Genomic DNA, 16,855 nt, shown 5'->3' with positions numbered 1-16,855 from the left:
TAAAAGAGGTCATCAAACCACTGGCTTGCTGACTGTAACGTCCTGTCGTTACAAGGCGTGACTGTTTCTTATAAAGGAATAAAACACCGTTACAAGTATACTGTATGCGCTAATGGCAGAATATCCTATAGGGATAAAATGCCGTTACACATATATCAAATTCAGGCGCAAACAAGCTCTGGCCTTGTCGCGCTTAACTAGCGACAATGAAAATAACCGGCGTTAGCAGAAGCTTTACAGATATACTCTGCAGCTTTTTTGAACCGTGATCGGCATGGTTTCATACATAGATTCTAGTGACCCAAATGTATCTGTGGTTTTTATAATGTTTGACAGAAACGCATATACCAATGGCGGATCGCGTCCTTTTGGAAACGATTATGTATGGTTGTCCAAAACCCCGCACTATCTGAATGCTGGACTAATGTACCCTTCTCACTTGTAGTTATCGGTGTGAGATTTGACATAGAATCGTGCATTAAATTATAAGACTAGTGAAATAAACACTCTGGTACCCAAAGGAAAATTGTCACTTTGGAAAGATTGTCTTTTGTTAGCGCTGGCGGAGTTATTCTGAGACTCCGATTACCGCTGTTTTAATTTGAATTGCCAATGTTAACATTTTTAGTCTGCACTAGAGCCTTATTTGCTATGTAGACAGACATCATAATAGGCAACAGACAGACACTTGCACGACTTAATAACATTATTATATGGCATATATATCTATATATATATGTTATTGCTGAACAGCATATTTATTAGGAAACTAAAGTGTTCTTTATGTGAAAAGCAGTTCACATAGGCATGAAACCCGAACCAAATTCCTACTAACACCCCTGCGCCTTCTGGTGGCTTAAAGATGTAGGGCAGGAATGTTCTAGATTATCCTGAAGTAAAAAATTCCCACTAACACCCCTGCGCCTCCTTGTGGAGTAGAGGTGTATGGTCTGGAATTATAACTGGAAAACCAGCAATAATTAAAATGGCCGTCATGCCATGCTTTCACAGAAAATCACAGTACAGGTTACTTGCTGCAGTTTTAATATAGGCTTAATAGCCTATTATACAGTTACTATGCTTAATAGCCTATTATACAGTGATAACCCAGGTGTAGGATACAGTAAAATATATGCATTTAGTCAATTAATATGAGCACTGCCTGCAGTGTATTTATCTTGCAACCTTAACCAAAAATAACAGAAAACATGGTTAAACGTGCAATAGGTTATGCCACTGCTAACCCATGGCCAGCCAAAGCCTCATATATATATTATATATATATACAAAGTGTTTACACATATAATCACAGTTCATACTGATATTATAGACAGTTCTGCCAGCAAAAGCTTCATTATATATTATATATATATAAAACGTGCTGAAACATATATCACAGTACACATGTACATTGTTTAAAGTGCTGCGCTGCTTGTTTATTTTGAACCCATGCAGCCTTTGCTGCTGCGATGGGTATTATTCCCCCTCCCCCCCCTGCATCCCCATGTTACCTGCAGCGTACGGGGATCGGGTGCAGGGAGAGCAGGAGAGCCTGAATGTAGCGCCGGGGAGCTGACCGGAAGCTCCTTCCTACAGCAGTACACAGTCTCCCTGTGTCTGCGGTGTTTCACTGGGAGAGTGGCCGGCGTCCTTGAGTGACGTGCGGCCACTCTTTAGTACCCAGGAGAGTCTCGGCGGCGTGTAGCGGTGCCGGGCCATCCGAGCAGTGAGAGCGGCCGGCGTCTGAGTGACGTGCGGCCGCTCTGCTTAGTTCAGCGCCCGGAGAGTGTCGGCGGCGTGTAGCGGTGCCGCATCAGGGCAGTGAGAGCGGCCGGCGTCTGAGTGACGTGCGGCCGCTCTGCTTATGTAGCGGTGCCGGGCCATCAGAGCAGTAAGAGCGGCCGGCGTCTGAGTGACGTGCGGCCGCTCTGCTTAGTTCAGCGCAGGGAGAGTCATGTACGAGTGAGGTGGAACTTCATATATAAGAAGTGGTCCTTACTACTTCAGCGGGACCCGTCAGCGGCGTGCTCAGCGGCGGCCAGCTCCCTGTACAGTATAACACTCACACAGCAGGGCGGCAGCGTGAGCTGACCGCCCTGACACCCATACCTTGCTCCATCCTGGCTGTGACGAGCTCTCTGTAAGCTCCGTTTCAGTCCTTCTTCCAGCTCTTTGTCACATCCTGGCTGTAACGGATCTTCTTTCTGTAAGCTCCGTTCAGCTTGCAGGAGACAGTGGCTGCCTGTGGCTGTGAGGGTGCTCTTTGTGAGGACCGACACGCCATGCGCTGCCCTATAGCGCCTGTGGCTGTGAGGGTGCTCTTTGTGAGGACCGACACGCCATACGCTGCCTTGCAGCGGCACCATCCCGGACCCAAGTTTTTCCAGAAACTGGGACGGGAAGTGTAAAAATTAAAAATAAAAATAAAAATCTTCTGAAAAGTGGCCATTGCCACAAGCCGATGTTCATCTGTGAGCACCGAAAAAACACTGGCAAAGTACACTGAGGTACTTGGGGATATGGAGGGGGGGGAGGGTCCTAAATTTGAATATTCAGTGCCTTTGTTCGGCTACGCCCGTCCATATCCCAAGAGTACTCCAGTGACCCCTAGTGGATGATAAAGAAAATGGTTTCTTCGTAGAAGGAGAAGCAGAGGGAAGGAAAGTTGACTTACCTGCGGTTGCAGTGAAAATCCACGCATTCAACGCTTCCCCCAAATAGAGCCTGACCTGTGTAGGGTAGGTTCTCCACATTTCTCCTGGATTCCGCGTCTGCAGACCATTGGCATAGCCAGAGTCCCCTGCGAGCTGATACCGACATGGAGGATATCCGTGCAGTCAGCGTACCCAGGTCCTTCACGGATTCCACCATGAACCCCACAGATTCCTGTATGTTATGTAAAAACAATTCAATGTCAGTCACTTCTATCCATTGTATCCAAATCCTCTAGTAATGTGCCTGACCACTTTACTATGGGTTTAGAAATCCATGCACAGGAATTAGTGGGTCTTAAAGCCACTCCTGAAGCAGTGTAAATGGATTTGAGCGTAGTGTCAATCTTACAACCAGCCGGTTCTTTTAACGCGGTAGGTCCAGTGACAGGTAAAACCACCTTTTAGACAGTCTGGAGACAGATGCATCATTGGTGGGTTTTCCCATTTTTTCCTATCTTCCTCAGGGAAGGGAGAAGCGCCGTCTTCTACAACCCCCTGGTACCGTACAAGATAGCTGAAGTTGATTTGGAGGGACAGCTCTCCCTGTCAGCTCTTCTGCAAGCAGGAAAACGGCGCTGAACGCTGCTGGGTCTGCTCTGCGGAGAAGCTCCGTCCCCTTTCATGGCGCTGCTTCCCGCTCTCATATAGATTATACTGGCCTGAGGAATTGTGCTGGCAGTAATCCTGGGTCCCTGACAGGCTTTCTGGACAGTGTAGGCGCTAGCTCAGGGCGCCCCTCACAGGGCAGCACTATGTACTGCTGAGCCCCGGAGCGCAGTTAGTACTGTGCTCCATGCCCTGTTGCCGCCATCTTCACACCGGCTCCCCGCTTGCCAGGGGGGGCGGTGACTAACTCGCCACTGATCTTCTGGCTCTGTAAGGGGGTGGCGGCATGCTGCTGGGGTGAGCGATAACCTGTGGCGGGGAACGTTTGATCCCCTCAGGAGCTCAGTGTCCTGTCAGCGGAGATAGTGGCTCAGACCCCATAGGGCGGACACTACTCCTCCCCCCCATAGTCCCTCGAAGCAGGGAGGCTGTTGCCAACAGCCTCCCTGTGCCTAAACTCAAATTAAAATAATAAAACTAAAAGAACTCCTATGGAGCTCCCCCAGCTGTGACCGGCTCCTCCTGGCACATTTTCTAAACTGAGTCTGGTAGGAGGGGCATAGAGGGAGGAGCCAGCCCACACTCTCAAACTCTTAATGTGCCAGTGACTCCTGGTGGACCCGTCTATACCCCATGGTGCTAATGTGGACCCCCAGCATCCTTTAGGACGTAAGAGAAACTGGATTTTTCATGTTGTAAACTAAATTTGTTTTGTTTTCTGCTTGAATGTCAGATTCGCTATTTATAGATAAAATAGTCTGCTCAAATTATTAAATTGGGTACAGAAAATAAATCAGTGATAGGGCCAAACTTTTCATTTTGAATAGATGACCCTTACAATGGAAACCTGCCTACATTTTTGGTCTATTAAACTACATTATTGCCATACATGAGGACCAACTTACCTACTGCATTTGTTTGACCATTTTCAGCAGCCATCATTAGTGGGGTCTTCCCAGAAGAATCCACAGCATTTACTTGAGCATTATGGCTGAGCAAAAGCTGCAAACATTCAACATGGTCTGTAAAAGCTGCAGCATGAAGGGGCGTCCTACAAAGATAAGAAACTATGAGGATGAAGTCAGTACAAAACTCATACGGCATTTAGACTAAGTTAGAGGCGTAACTAAGGGGGGGCGAGCAGGGCACGTGGCCTGGGCGCCTTGGCAGGCCCAGCAGAGTTGGGTGCTTCTGGCGGCCAGGGCATCATGCCCACTCGCCCCCACTATTGCTCTATCTGCCCACGGGCCGTCCCCCATCCCGCGGCTATGTGAGAGCACAGCGCCTCTCCTGTCCCTCAATGTGCTGTGTCTGGTCTCCGTTTGGTTTGTTAGCCAATCATTTATCTCAAACCGGCTCCTGATTGGCTGCCGGTCCGCAAGCTCTGATTGGCTAACCAACCGGCGCCAAGATACCCCCCGCCGGAGACCGGAGTCGGACTTCATAGAGCAGCACTGAGGGACAGGAGAGGCGCTGCGCTCTCCTCCTCTCACATTACAGAGGCAGCGGTGAGCGACCAGCAGGGGAGCAGGGGGTGGTAATGTGCATCACGGGGCAATTGTGTATCCGTCACTGAGCGTACTCTGTAAAGAGGGGACTCTACTGCTGTAATGTGCAAAAATTGAATGAAGCTGTGCTGAGACACGACACAAGGGGTAGGTTATAACCATGTTGGCACGCCCCATTTTCCCCCATTATCAGTGGCAATGCCCCTTCTGGTGGGGGATGGGGAGAGAGGGCGCGCCACTCTTCATCTTGCCCTGGGCTCCGAAAACACTAGTTACGCCTCTGCTGTAAGTTTATTATATATAGCCCTCTTGCCTCTGTTTGTAAAATATCCCAATCTTGTTTCATCACTACGTTTGTTTCCAATTGTAAAACGCTAAGGGTTGAATGGGTGCTATAATAAATAAATGCTAATTATAATAATGGTTATTGGCAGACATTCATTAATTCCCATCCCACAAAATATGTATCATGCAAATCAGTGGTGTCACTAGTGGGGCGCGGGCCGCATCTGGAAGTCATCCTCCAAGGGGTGACACCAAAGTGCCGACTCCTCAGTACAAGGAGCTGGGCGCTGCACTGTGACATTACATGCAGCACCCAGCTCCTATCACAGTGTAGGATCTGGCACTGCAGCCCGTCAAGTCTCTGGGGGCAACCCAGCATCTCCATGATGGTGAAGACGCCCTCTGAATAATGAAAACGAGGATCGGGTCACGAGGCAATGCCCCCTTCTCGGCAGTAGACGGATTTTAAACGCACCAGGTGTCATACACCTCAGTGACGTCCCCAATGCAAAGTGACGCCGATTACTAATAATTGGGTTTATGTTGAATTGAAAAATTTAGGATGGATACAGAAAGGTGACAATGACTAGCAGACTATTATCAGAGTCTTTCTTAATACTAATGTGTGACAATTGATGATGTCCTAAAATGAACATTGTGCCAAAACAAAGTAGTTTTAAGCTCAACCATCAGACTACTCTGATCTGATTTCCTGGCAGGGGACGCAGGATTACATTTCAGCAATAAACACGCTTACTGTTGTCATATGTATGGATTGCAAAGACAATGTTATTGTAAAATGGGCATTTATAGTGACATACTTTCCACAGACAATACACTTCATCCTTACCTTCCTTTTGAGTCTACCGAATTCACAATGCTTGTACCTAATGTGTCTATTAACATCTCTGCAGCTCCTTCATTATCATTTATGCTAAGAACAAGAGAGAAACATTAGTGAACATAAGGACTGTGCAGCATACAAGTATTACGGTCCTTGGTATCCAAGTAACTCACACAGCGCAATGCAAGGGACTGAAGGAGTTTCCTTCCATTTTCTGAAACACTTCTTGCTCCAGCAGCAACTCTACACAAGCATCATGACCTGTTAGGGAGATTAGGGAAGATATGGAATATGCATTACTGAAGATTGGACAAATAGACAAATAACAGGCACACCCGGCAAGCCAAAATATACAAGCAGTTAAAAAAAAAAAAAAAATAATAATAGGATTTTAATACCTACCGGTTCATTTTTTTCTCGTAGTCCATAAGAGATATTGGGGAAAACTAGTACGATGGGTATAGACGGGGTCCAAAGGAGCCAGTGCACTCTAAATTTTCTTCACTGGGTGTGCTGGCTCCTCCTCTCTATGCCCCCTCCCACAGGCAGTTATAGGTAAAAAAAAAACATGACTGAAGGAGAAAGGACATATATGAGAGAAGGAACATGATAACAGAAAGGGTGGTGATATTTACACACTAGCACACCACTAACATACAACCACCAGCAACGGCTGGTAACAACAATGGCAACGGCTGAACAGGTAACTACATAACAAGAACTACAGAAAAGTCCATGCACTGAGGCGGGTGCCCAATATCCCTTATGGACTACAAGAAAAGGATTTACCGGTAGGTATTAAAATCCTATTTTCTCTAGCATCCATAAGGGATATTGGGGGAAACTAGTACGTGGGGACGTCCCAAAGCTTCGAGAACAGGCGGGAATGTGCGGAGACTGCTGCAGCACCGCCTGCCCAAACTGGGTATCCTCTTTGGCCAGGGTATCAAATTTGTAGAACATCACAAAAGTGTTCTTCCCCAACCAGGTAGCAGTTTGGCATAGTTGCAAGGCCGAGACTCCACGGGCAGCCGCCCTGGAAGAGCCCACTGATCTAGTAGAGTGGGCCTTCAGCGACTGTGGAACAGGTAAGGCTGCCGACACATAGGTCTGTTGGATAGTAAGCCTAATCCAATGAGCAATGGATTGTTTTGAAGCAGGGCAAACCTTCTTCTGCACAACATACAGCGCGAACAAGGAATCAGTCTTTCTGACCCGAGCTGTACGTGTGACATATCTTCAAGGCCTGCACAGCATCCAATGCCTCCGGAGGAGCAGAAGTGTCAGAACTGGATGGAATCACAATAGGCTGATTCAGATGAAACGCGGAGACTACCTTCGTCAGGAACGGCTGTCTAGTCCGGAGCTCGCTCTAACCTCGTAAAAGACCAAGTAGGGACTTTTACACGATAAGGCCCCCAATTCTGAAACACGTAGAGCAGAAGCCAGGGCCAGTAACATCACCGTCTTCCACGTGAGGTACTTGTCTTCTACCGTCATCAGAGGTTCAAACCAGGACTGTAGAAATGTCAACACCACATCCAAATCCCAGTGTGCCGTAGGCAGCACAAAGGGAGGTTGTATGTGGGAGAACCCCTTGCAAGAAGGTCTGAACCTCTGTCAAAACTGCCAATTTCTTCTGAAAGAAAATGGAGCGCGCTGAAATCTGGACCTTAATGGAACCCAGATGTAAGCCCTTATCCACACCAGCCTGCAGGAAACGTCCCAAGTGAAACTCTGCAGGCAGAAACGTGTGTTCCTCGCACCAAGAGACATATCTCCCACAGATAGGATGATAGTGTTTTGACGTCACAGGTTTTCTGGCATGGACCATGGTTGCAATAACCTTTTTGGAAAGGCCATTGTGAGCTAGGATGTTCCGCTCAACCTCCATGCAGTAAAATGAAGTCGCCGTAAGTCCGGGTAGACGAATGGTCCTTGTTGAAGAAGATTGCTTCTTAGTGGTAGAGGCCAAGGGTCTTCGACAGAAAGGGTCCAATCCTGAATTCCGAAACTCCTGCCCTACAGGAGATTGGAGGACTGAAGCCACCACAGGAGGGAAATCCTTGCCTGAGGTGACAGCCGAATTATCTGGTGCATCTGGAGATGTGATCCGGACCACTAGCTCAGGAGATCCAATTGAAATGTTCTGGCGTGGAACCTCCCATATTGGATGGCCTCATATGAGGCGACCATCTTCCCCAACAATATGATGCAAAGATGGATGGAAACTTGAGCAGGTCGGAGCACCATGCGGACCATCTCCTGAAGTGTTCTCACCTTGTCCTCTGGTAGAAACACCTTCTGTGCCACAGTATCCAGCAACATCCCTAGGAACAGGAGCCTCTGAGTTGGCTCCAGGTGGAACTTCTGTAAGTTGAGGATCCACCCATGGTCGGACAGAAGACGGGTGGTGCGGTCGATATGGAGCAACAAAAGTTACTTGGATCTTGCCTTTATCAGGAGATCCTCTAGATAAGGCACCACATTTATCCTTGGATCCGGAGTTGAAGCATCATCTCCGCCATCACCTTCGTGAATACCCTCGGTGCTGTTGACAGGCCGAAGGGTAGTGCCTGGAACTGATCGTCCAGCAGGGCAAACCGCAGGTATGCCTGATGAGGAGGCCAAATCGGAATGTGGAGATAGGCGTCCTTGATATCCAAGGAGACCATAAATTCCTGGTCTTCCAGGCCCGCAATCACTGCACGCAGGGATTCCATCTTGAACTTGAACACCTTTAAATAAGGATTTAAAGCTTTCAGATTCAGAATGGGTCTGACCGAACCGTCTGGCTTCGGCACCACAAACAGGTTTGAGTAAAACCCCTTGCTGCGTAGCGGTAGAGGTACAGGAACAATGACTGGATTGAACCAATTTTTGGATAGCCTGTTGTAACGTAACTTGCATATCCTCCAAAGCTTGTAAGCTTGATTTGAAAAATTGTTGGGGGGGAGGGAGGGGGTTTAGGGAGTACTGTCGAACTCCAGCTTGTAGCCCTGAGAAACGAGCTCCCTGACCCAGGACTCCCAGACGCGGCTGAAGTGACGCAGTCGAGCTCCCACTTCGAGATCCCCCCGGGGTGGGTTAGCACCATCATGCTGAGGCTTTAGTGGAAGCAGAACTGGTGGACTGTTCCTGAGGACTGGTACTTGCAGGTTTCCTGGACTTACCTCTAGTACCTCTAGCTGCATTGGAGGCACCTCTGGCCTTTGATCGAAATGTGCGAGACCGAAAGGACTGGACAGACTGTCCCGGATAGGAACGTCTCGCCGGTGGTGCCCCAGATATCTATATCTATATGATATTTACATGATAATAACCAACTAAACCTCACATAAAAAAGAAAAAGGTTCCGACTAATGGAACTCACTCTCACCGATCAATGATTTCCACCATTTTCCTTCACTGTCTTTTTCCAGCCAATTTAATAGTTTGTATGCACTTTGATTTTAGTCACGTATTTACCTACCTACACCCTCACACTGATTGCTGTGGATTTTTTCCTCCCCCCCCCTTTTCCCCGTCCCTCTCTCTCTATCCCCCCCATCACCCCTACATAGCACAACTACGAATCACTTTGAGGGGGTCCTAACATATGGCTACAATAAGTCCTATTCCACTTTTTATTTCATTTTCCTCACTTTTTGATATACTCCTGTACATGAACTCCATCTCCACAGGGTTATATAACCCCATCATTATATCACGCACGTTCTTTTCCTTTTCTTTCACACAGGCATCTCTATACGAACATAATTTCCATTATAACTAATTTTTCCTTATATACAGTAAGGATCATATATCTAATTAATATTTTTGACACAGTTATAAACACCCACTAATAGTAACATGACCACAGCCATTATATATAGAAGCTGTCAACAAGCAGTGGGAGGGAATACCCTAATTTTTGGGAATAACCCGATGCATTAAGTAGTCAAATTGAGAATTCAATTATAAGGGTACATACATTTACTGTTATCCCGCAGGATTACACGGTATATATACCGTAGGGTGATGCTGACATGGAACCTGCAGGCTAATAACAATATTATCAGCGGGGAATAAAGGGGTACAATCTGAACCATACAAGCAGGTGAAACAATCATATCAGGGGCACTAACAATACATCTATTTATTTTAAGATAACATACTTAATATTCGAGTGTGTTCACAATTACAGGTTAGAAAGGATTTTTATTATTTATTTTTATGATTAACAGCGTCTGTGCATGATTCCTGATTTCCAACTGTTGCCATGGAGATCAAAACATTCCATGACCAGGGGGAGGATCATACGACCACTGAGGTGGAAGTAATGGTATATATGGGCTTATATATTATACACAGTACAGGTAGGTGCAGGCATGGAATATGTATGCCAGCAATAATAACAGCAAGGTCACCTCCACACTATGGGAGACGGACCAATATTTGCGCCAGCACAATCAGACTAATTAACGATCCTAGATAGCAAGATACATATCCTTCCTCCTCAATAGAGCATAAGATACACGATCATGTAATTATACCTATACAGAGGAAGGGGCTTCTTCACTAATAATGTCCGTGAATGCAGTACAGCTACGAGCTGTCACCATGGAGATCCAGACATCCCGTGATTGGTCACCCTGATCACGTGACTGCCGATACAGCACAATGATTGGCTAGTCGGCACATGTGACGAAGGAAAACATACCTATTGGACAACGCTCAAAGCTTAAATATTATGCCAGGAGAGGCATTCGGGTTCAGCCCTGACGAAGCTGTCAGAGTAACGGCGGAACACGCGTGTGGGCAGCGTGTGTCCGCGTGTACGTTCTATGTCCTTGCTCACATAATAATTTAAATGTACAACCAGCTCTGATTTAGTTGTTATACCACTACCTGACAGCACCTGTAGTATTGTATAAGTAGACTGATGGAACAATCTATGATAGAGATTCATGTTCTTTCTACTGCTCAGGAATAATGCAATCAGTGCAAGATTACTCTAAACATGTTCTGATACAATCCAATGAAAGGACTCCCACTGTCTGAATTCAGTAGATGTGTGCTGCATATGTACCTTTACACAATAGACAGAGAGAATACTAAATGAGATAGATGTGCACTCCTCTTGGTGCTTTTTGATAATATTCAGCATGTGCTGATATAATCTATTTAAAGGATAATAACTGCCTTGATTTAAGCAGATTCATGCCACACATTTATACCAGGGAATAGACACTGACAATCAGTACTGTGAATAGTAAACATATGGGGATGCTACAATGTATCACATTTAATCACAGTGGTCACCTGGTAGCCAGGAGGAAACATTTATGATACAAATTGAACAACTGTAAACATAATAACTGTATCAATGTTAACCTGAACCTGTTCCATTTGATAACAGCTTATCCATATAATTCAGTGTGCTTGGCATTTCTTTAATAAACAAGCCGGTAAAGCATAAATTGTTATCTATATCTGCTTGGCTATCCCTAATTATAAAGGGACACAATTAACAGCCATAAGGAGACGCTTTCCCTTAGTAGGATAATTATATCTGACATAACCAAACTAATTGAACAAATAGCTATTTTATTATAATAGCGACACGTAGGAAGGAGGACGCTACTGACCCTCCCATTTTTTTCGCCTTATATAATGACTACATGCTTTACTAAAGCTACAATGGGTTCATTCTAATTATAATACACCAATAAATTACATCTTACTGGCATTATTTATTACTGCCATCAGCACACAAACACTGTCTGATGTAAATAATGCACCAATTGTCAGGCAGATGAATTTAATTTCTCGTATTCATGAACATTCCTTGGAAAGCTTAAGAAGGATGTATTCAAACAACTGATATACACACAGTGATTCACAGTCTCTCTCAACAAGGTTCTCTCTCTCCCCCTTTTTCTGTATACAGAACAATAGACAGACAGCACTGACAGTCAGATATTATACCTCACTTGCTGTCTGAATGATAGTGTCAGCTGACAATATTTAAATACGAATGAAACAGCTTTGACACTACATCGATATTTCTAATCATGATCATTTAAAAACAGTGATTGTTTGCACACAACTAGTATCAGACTGGTGTTAAATTGAGAGCAATATTATATAACAGGACATATGAATCAACACGCGGACACATTTTTTAATCTTTAATCACATTTATTATTTCAATTGCACTTGTGGTATATGTTGTATATGTCTTAATTTTAACCTCTATGTTTCGTCTATACTCGTAGTTTGTGTGTTTGTTATTGTCATATTATTTTAAATTGATTGCAATAAAAGTTAAATTTTAGATAATAATTTTTGAAAATATAGTGACAATTAGGTCACTTTCATTCCTGTGCATCAACAATACAGCCTTTTTTCTCGTCTACAAACCGCAGGTATGCCTGATGAGGAGGCCAAATCGGAATGTGGAGATAGGCGTCCTTGATATCCAAGGAGACCATAAATTCCTGGTCTTCCAGGCCCGCAATCACTGCACGCAGGGATTCCATCTTGAACTTGAACACCTTTAAATAAGGATTTAAGGCTTTCAGATTCAGAATGGGTCTGACCGAACCGTCTGGCTTCGGCACCACAAACAGGTTTGAGTAAAATCCCTTGCTGCGTAGCGGTAGAGGTACTGGAACAATGACTGGATTGAACCAATTTTTGGATAGCCTGTTGTAACGTAACTTGCATATCCTCCAAAGCTTGTAAGCTTGATTTGAAAAATTGTTGGGGGGGGGGAGGGAGGGGGTTTAGGGAGTACTGTCGAACTCCAGCTTGTAGCCCTGAGAAACGAGCTCCCTGACCCAGGACTCCCAGACGCGGCTGAAGTGACGCAGTCGAGCTCCCACTTCGAGATCCCCCCGGGGTGGGTTAGCACCATCATGCTGAGGCTTTAGTGGAAGCAGAACTGGTGGACTGTTCCTGAGGACTGGTACTTGCAGGTTTCCTGGACTTACCTCTAGTACCTCTAGCTGCATTGGAGGCACCTCTGGCCTTTGATCGAAATGTGCGAGACCGAAAGGACTGGACAGACTGTCCCGTATAGGAACGTCTCGCCGGTGGTGCCCCAGAGGGGAGAAATGTTGATTTCCCGGCAGTAACCTTGGAAATCCAGGCATTAAGCTCAACCCCAAAAAGCCATTTCCCAGAAAAGGAAGGACTCCACATTATGTTTGGATTCTGCGTCTGCAATCCACTGACGTAACCACAAGGCCCTGCGTGCCGACACCGCCATGGCCGACGTCCGAGCATTGATGTTCCCCATCTCCTTGAGGGAATCACAGAGGACACGAGTAGTGTCCTGAATGTGTTTCAGGAGGGTAACCATGGTAACTAAGGGCATATCCCCCGAGAGGCACCCCTGAAATTGCATGGCCCAAGAGTGAATGGCATGGGTCATCTAGCAACCCGCCATGACCGGTCTTTGGGAAAGGCTGGCTGCAGTGTATATAGATTTTAGAGTAGTTTCTATTTTTCTTTTCCCCCCCGGATCCTTCATGGTAAAGGAGCCTGGGGCAGGCAGCACTGCCTTTTTAGACAGGCGAGAGACACGAGACAACCACCCAAGTGGGTTCCTCCCAAAACTTTCTACCTTGAGGAGCAAATGGGAAAGTGTGCAAAAACTTTTTGGACACTTGAAATGTTTTGTCTGGATTCCTCCAGGCCTGTTTGAATAAGTCATCTAACTAAGGAGATTCAGGGAAAGTGACATTGGGCTTGTTTTGTACAAAGAAAAATGAATGCTGTAAAGAAACATCCTCTAGAGGGAGCTGCAACACATCCCTTATAGCCAAAATGAGGGGTTCAATACCCTGAGTAGAATCAGTATCCACACTAACGGGATCCGGGTCATCCCCATCATCCTGGGCATCATCATCCGTATCAGAAAGCAGAGCAGGTAAACCACGCTTCTAGGGACCTGCGTGAGAGAGGGGGGGCTGTGCATCAGCCCCAGCAGCTAAATCTGCAACAGCTTGTTGCAGTAGCCGAGTTTTCTACACATTAGCAGTGAGCTGGGATGACATATCTGACATCATAGTTTTAAGAGACCCTAACCAGTGGGGCTCTGTAACATCTCTCCCAACCTATTCACTAATTTGTGAAGATTGACGACACAGGAAACAGAGTCATTAGACAATGGAGAGACTCTGGTGTGACAGATACTGTACAGTTTGTGCTTACCCATATTCACAGTAAGTACAAACACATACACACAGACAGTTATAATGCAAGCCTGCTTTTCCTACTGTATGTGAGAGGAGATACACAGAGAGGGAGAAATACCAGCACACCCGGAGATCGTCAGCTCTGTATCACAATAACACTAATAAATGTAGACCTGAATAGGCTCAGAATAGTGTACAACAGCAGCTCTCCCCCTTTAGCTACATCCTGTATAATGTTCCAGCGTATCTGTGAGGCAGGAAGCGCTGTGTGCTGCTGATGGCTTCTGTAAGCAGAGGAAGGCGCCAAACGTCGCTGGTCCCGCTCTGAGGAAGCTCCGCCCCCTCTAATGGCGCCGGAGCTATACACAATATTTATACTTGGAAAGTCTCCTCTAAGCTTAAAACCTCACACAAGTGCTTGGTTAAGCATGTTTGAGCCAGTGTAGTCACGGGGGAACCTAGCAGGACCCCCTAGGGAGGGTCCCAAACATCGCGCCCGTAATCAGCCGCACTTTAAACCGGGGACCCCCTTAGCAGGGCCCACGGTGTGTACTCACCACCGATGTCACCTTCAGGCAGCATTCGGGGCGTGCAGCGGCAGCCAAGGTGCAGTGCCCCGCTGAACAAACAGCCCCCCAGGACAGTGGTCCTGCAGTGGGGAAGCGGCTCTGCACCTCGCAAGGCCAGTGACTGCCCCCCCCTAACTCCCACGGCACAGGTATGCTGTTGCCCAGATAGCATACTGAAAAAAATAAGACTGAAATGAAATTGATGAAAACTATCTGGAGCTGCAGAGATGTGCATCCTCTCCTGACGGCACTTTTTTCAAAACTGCCTGTGGGAGGGGGCATAGAGGGGAGGAGCTAGCACAGCCAGTGAAGAAAATTTAAAGTGCACCGGCTTCTTTGGACCACGTCTATACCCATCGTACTAGTTTCCCCCAATATACCTTATGGATGCTAGAGAAAAACACATGCGCAATAAAGAAGTGGAAAGGTTCAGTAACCATATGATGAATGATTTAAAATGCAATCCTAAAGTGCCAAGATCTATAGCCCCTAAGTAAATGTTACATGCATGCCCTATTAGAGATGAATGCTATGTTATACAACTGGATACTACAATACTGTAAGTGGGAGATACATTCATACATGTATTAATAATTTAAGTTTCATTATCAGCACAGACAACTCCCTTCTTACAGGCCCAAAAAGAAAAGGCAGACCAAATAATGGCTATTACTCATAGCAGGACATAATCAGAAATAAGATAAGAATGCAGCATAGCATACCATTGTAACAAGCCCAGTGAAGGGATGTGTATCCATGATTGTCTACTATTGCTGGAACAGCATCTACAGAGACGGCTGTCTGGAGAAGAGCACCCAGGACACCTATATGTCCACATGCTGCTGCCAAGTGAATGGGAGTACGACCCCTGCAATCCCGCAGCAAGAAGTTAGCACTGTGCTGCAGCAACGCCTCTACACATTCCTCGTGTCCGGTCACTGCCTAAAACACACAAAGATGGAGAAAATGACATACAATTACCAGAAACCAATACACACACACATGTACACATGCCAGTCTATCAGCTGATCACATGAAAAGCTTCTCATATTACATTAAATGCATAAATACCGCATTACTATCTATAACAGCTAACTTGAACAAGGCACTAAAACTCTTGGATATGAAATTAAGAGCTAAAATAGCTTATAAAAACATTCTAACAATTAAAACTAGAAATAGGACACTGATTCAGAACACTGCTAAAATTCTTAACGAGTTTGAGGATTTTTACTACCATCTCTATAACGCTAAAAATAATGTGACCTCACTTACCTCTTTAGATAAGGATGTATAAATGCACTCCTAGCTCAATGTAAAACTACCTCAACTAATCCTTAAAGTCACAGAGATTGGTAAAAGCTCCCGGACCTTAAGGCTTTCCAGCGATTTATTATAAACAGTTTAAATCTATTTTACTTCCTCATCTCTGTAGACTTTTCAACAGTTTTCTGAAAGGGGAACTGCCATCACCATGTGCCCTGGAGGCTTGTATTGTCCTGATCCATAAGCAGGGTAAACTCTGCTCTAGTTATAGGTCTATAACGGTTTTCTTAATAAGGACATTACATTTTTTTTCTAAAATTCTAGCTAGGAGATAAGATAAGGTCCTTTCTCAGCTTGTGCGTGGAGATCAGGTGGGCTTCAGACAAGGCCGACAAGTTAGAGATAATACTAGAGAATAGATCTAATTTATGTAATTAACAAAATGTAAAACGCAGTCTTTACTCATGTCATTAGATGCCGAGAAGGCGTTTGACAGGACCTTATGGCCTTTCATGTTTGCTACTCTCGGTCTAGGGGGTGTGGTGGAAAGAAGACTACTGGTTGGAATTCAAGCACTATACTCTGAATGCTAGGGTACGAGTGGATGGCTGTGACTATGGCTTTTAAGATAGGCAAAGGCACTAGACAGGGATGTCCCCCTTTCACCATTAATCTTTGCCTCTTGAGTGTTGAATTCATTCCATTTAAGATGTAACAAAACCAGATTGAATATTTACTTTTTATCCCCATGTCCCCCATAGCATGTTGCTGTTCACCCCCCATTCTGTGTTTGAACCAGCCCTATTATTGGCAATATATGAAATTATTGTTATCTGTTACACTGCAGGTAATGCATTTATGTTAGCCCAAGATTTCT

The 16,855-nt window shown here is 45.5% G+C and overlaps 1 protein-coding gene across 2 annotated transcripts in view; it reads right to left on the bottom strand.

The window, feature by feature from the left end:
• Positions 1–16,855, bottom strand: part of ANKRD28 (ankyrin repeat domain 28) — a 497,286-nt gene that overhangs the window by 28,375 nt on the left and 452,056 nt on the right. For both annotated transcript variants that reach the window (XM_063921942.1, XM_063921941.1), the window contains exons 21-24: positions 15,435–15,654; positions 6,131–6,218; positions 5,964–6,047; positions 4,226–4,371 (exon numbers count right to left, since the gene is read on the bottom strand). In XM_063921942.1, coding sequence (XP_063778012.1) covers positions 4,226–4,371; positions 5,964–6,047; positions 6,131–6,218; positions 15,435–15,654 — 538 coding nt within the window. The remainder of the gene's footprint in view (positions 1–4,225; positions 4,372–5,963; positions 6,048–6,130; positions 6,219–15,434; positions 15,655–16,855) is intronic.

The sequence above is a fragment of the Pseudophryne corroboree genome, chromosome 5 (genome assembly GCF_028390025.1).
Source record: "Pseudophryne corroboree isolate aPseCor3 chromosome 5, aPseCor3.hap2, whole genome shotgun sequence".
Taxonomy (NCBI): domain Eukaryota; kingdom Metazoa; phylum Chordata; class Amphibia; order Anura; family Myobatrachidae; genus Pseudophryne; species Pseudophryne corroboree.
Note: the sequence above shows the minus strand (reverse complement) of the source record. Positions and strands in the feature narration are given on the sequence as shown.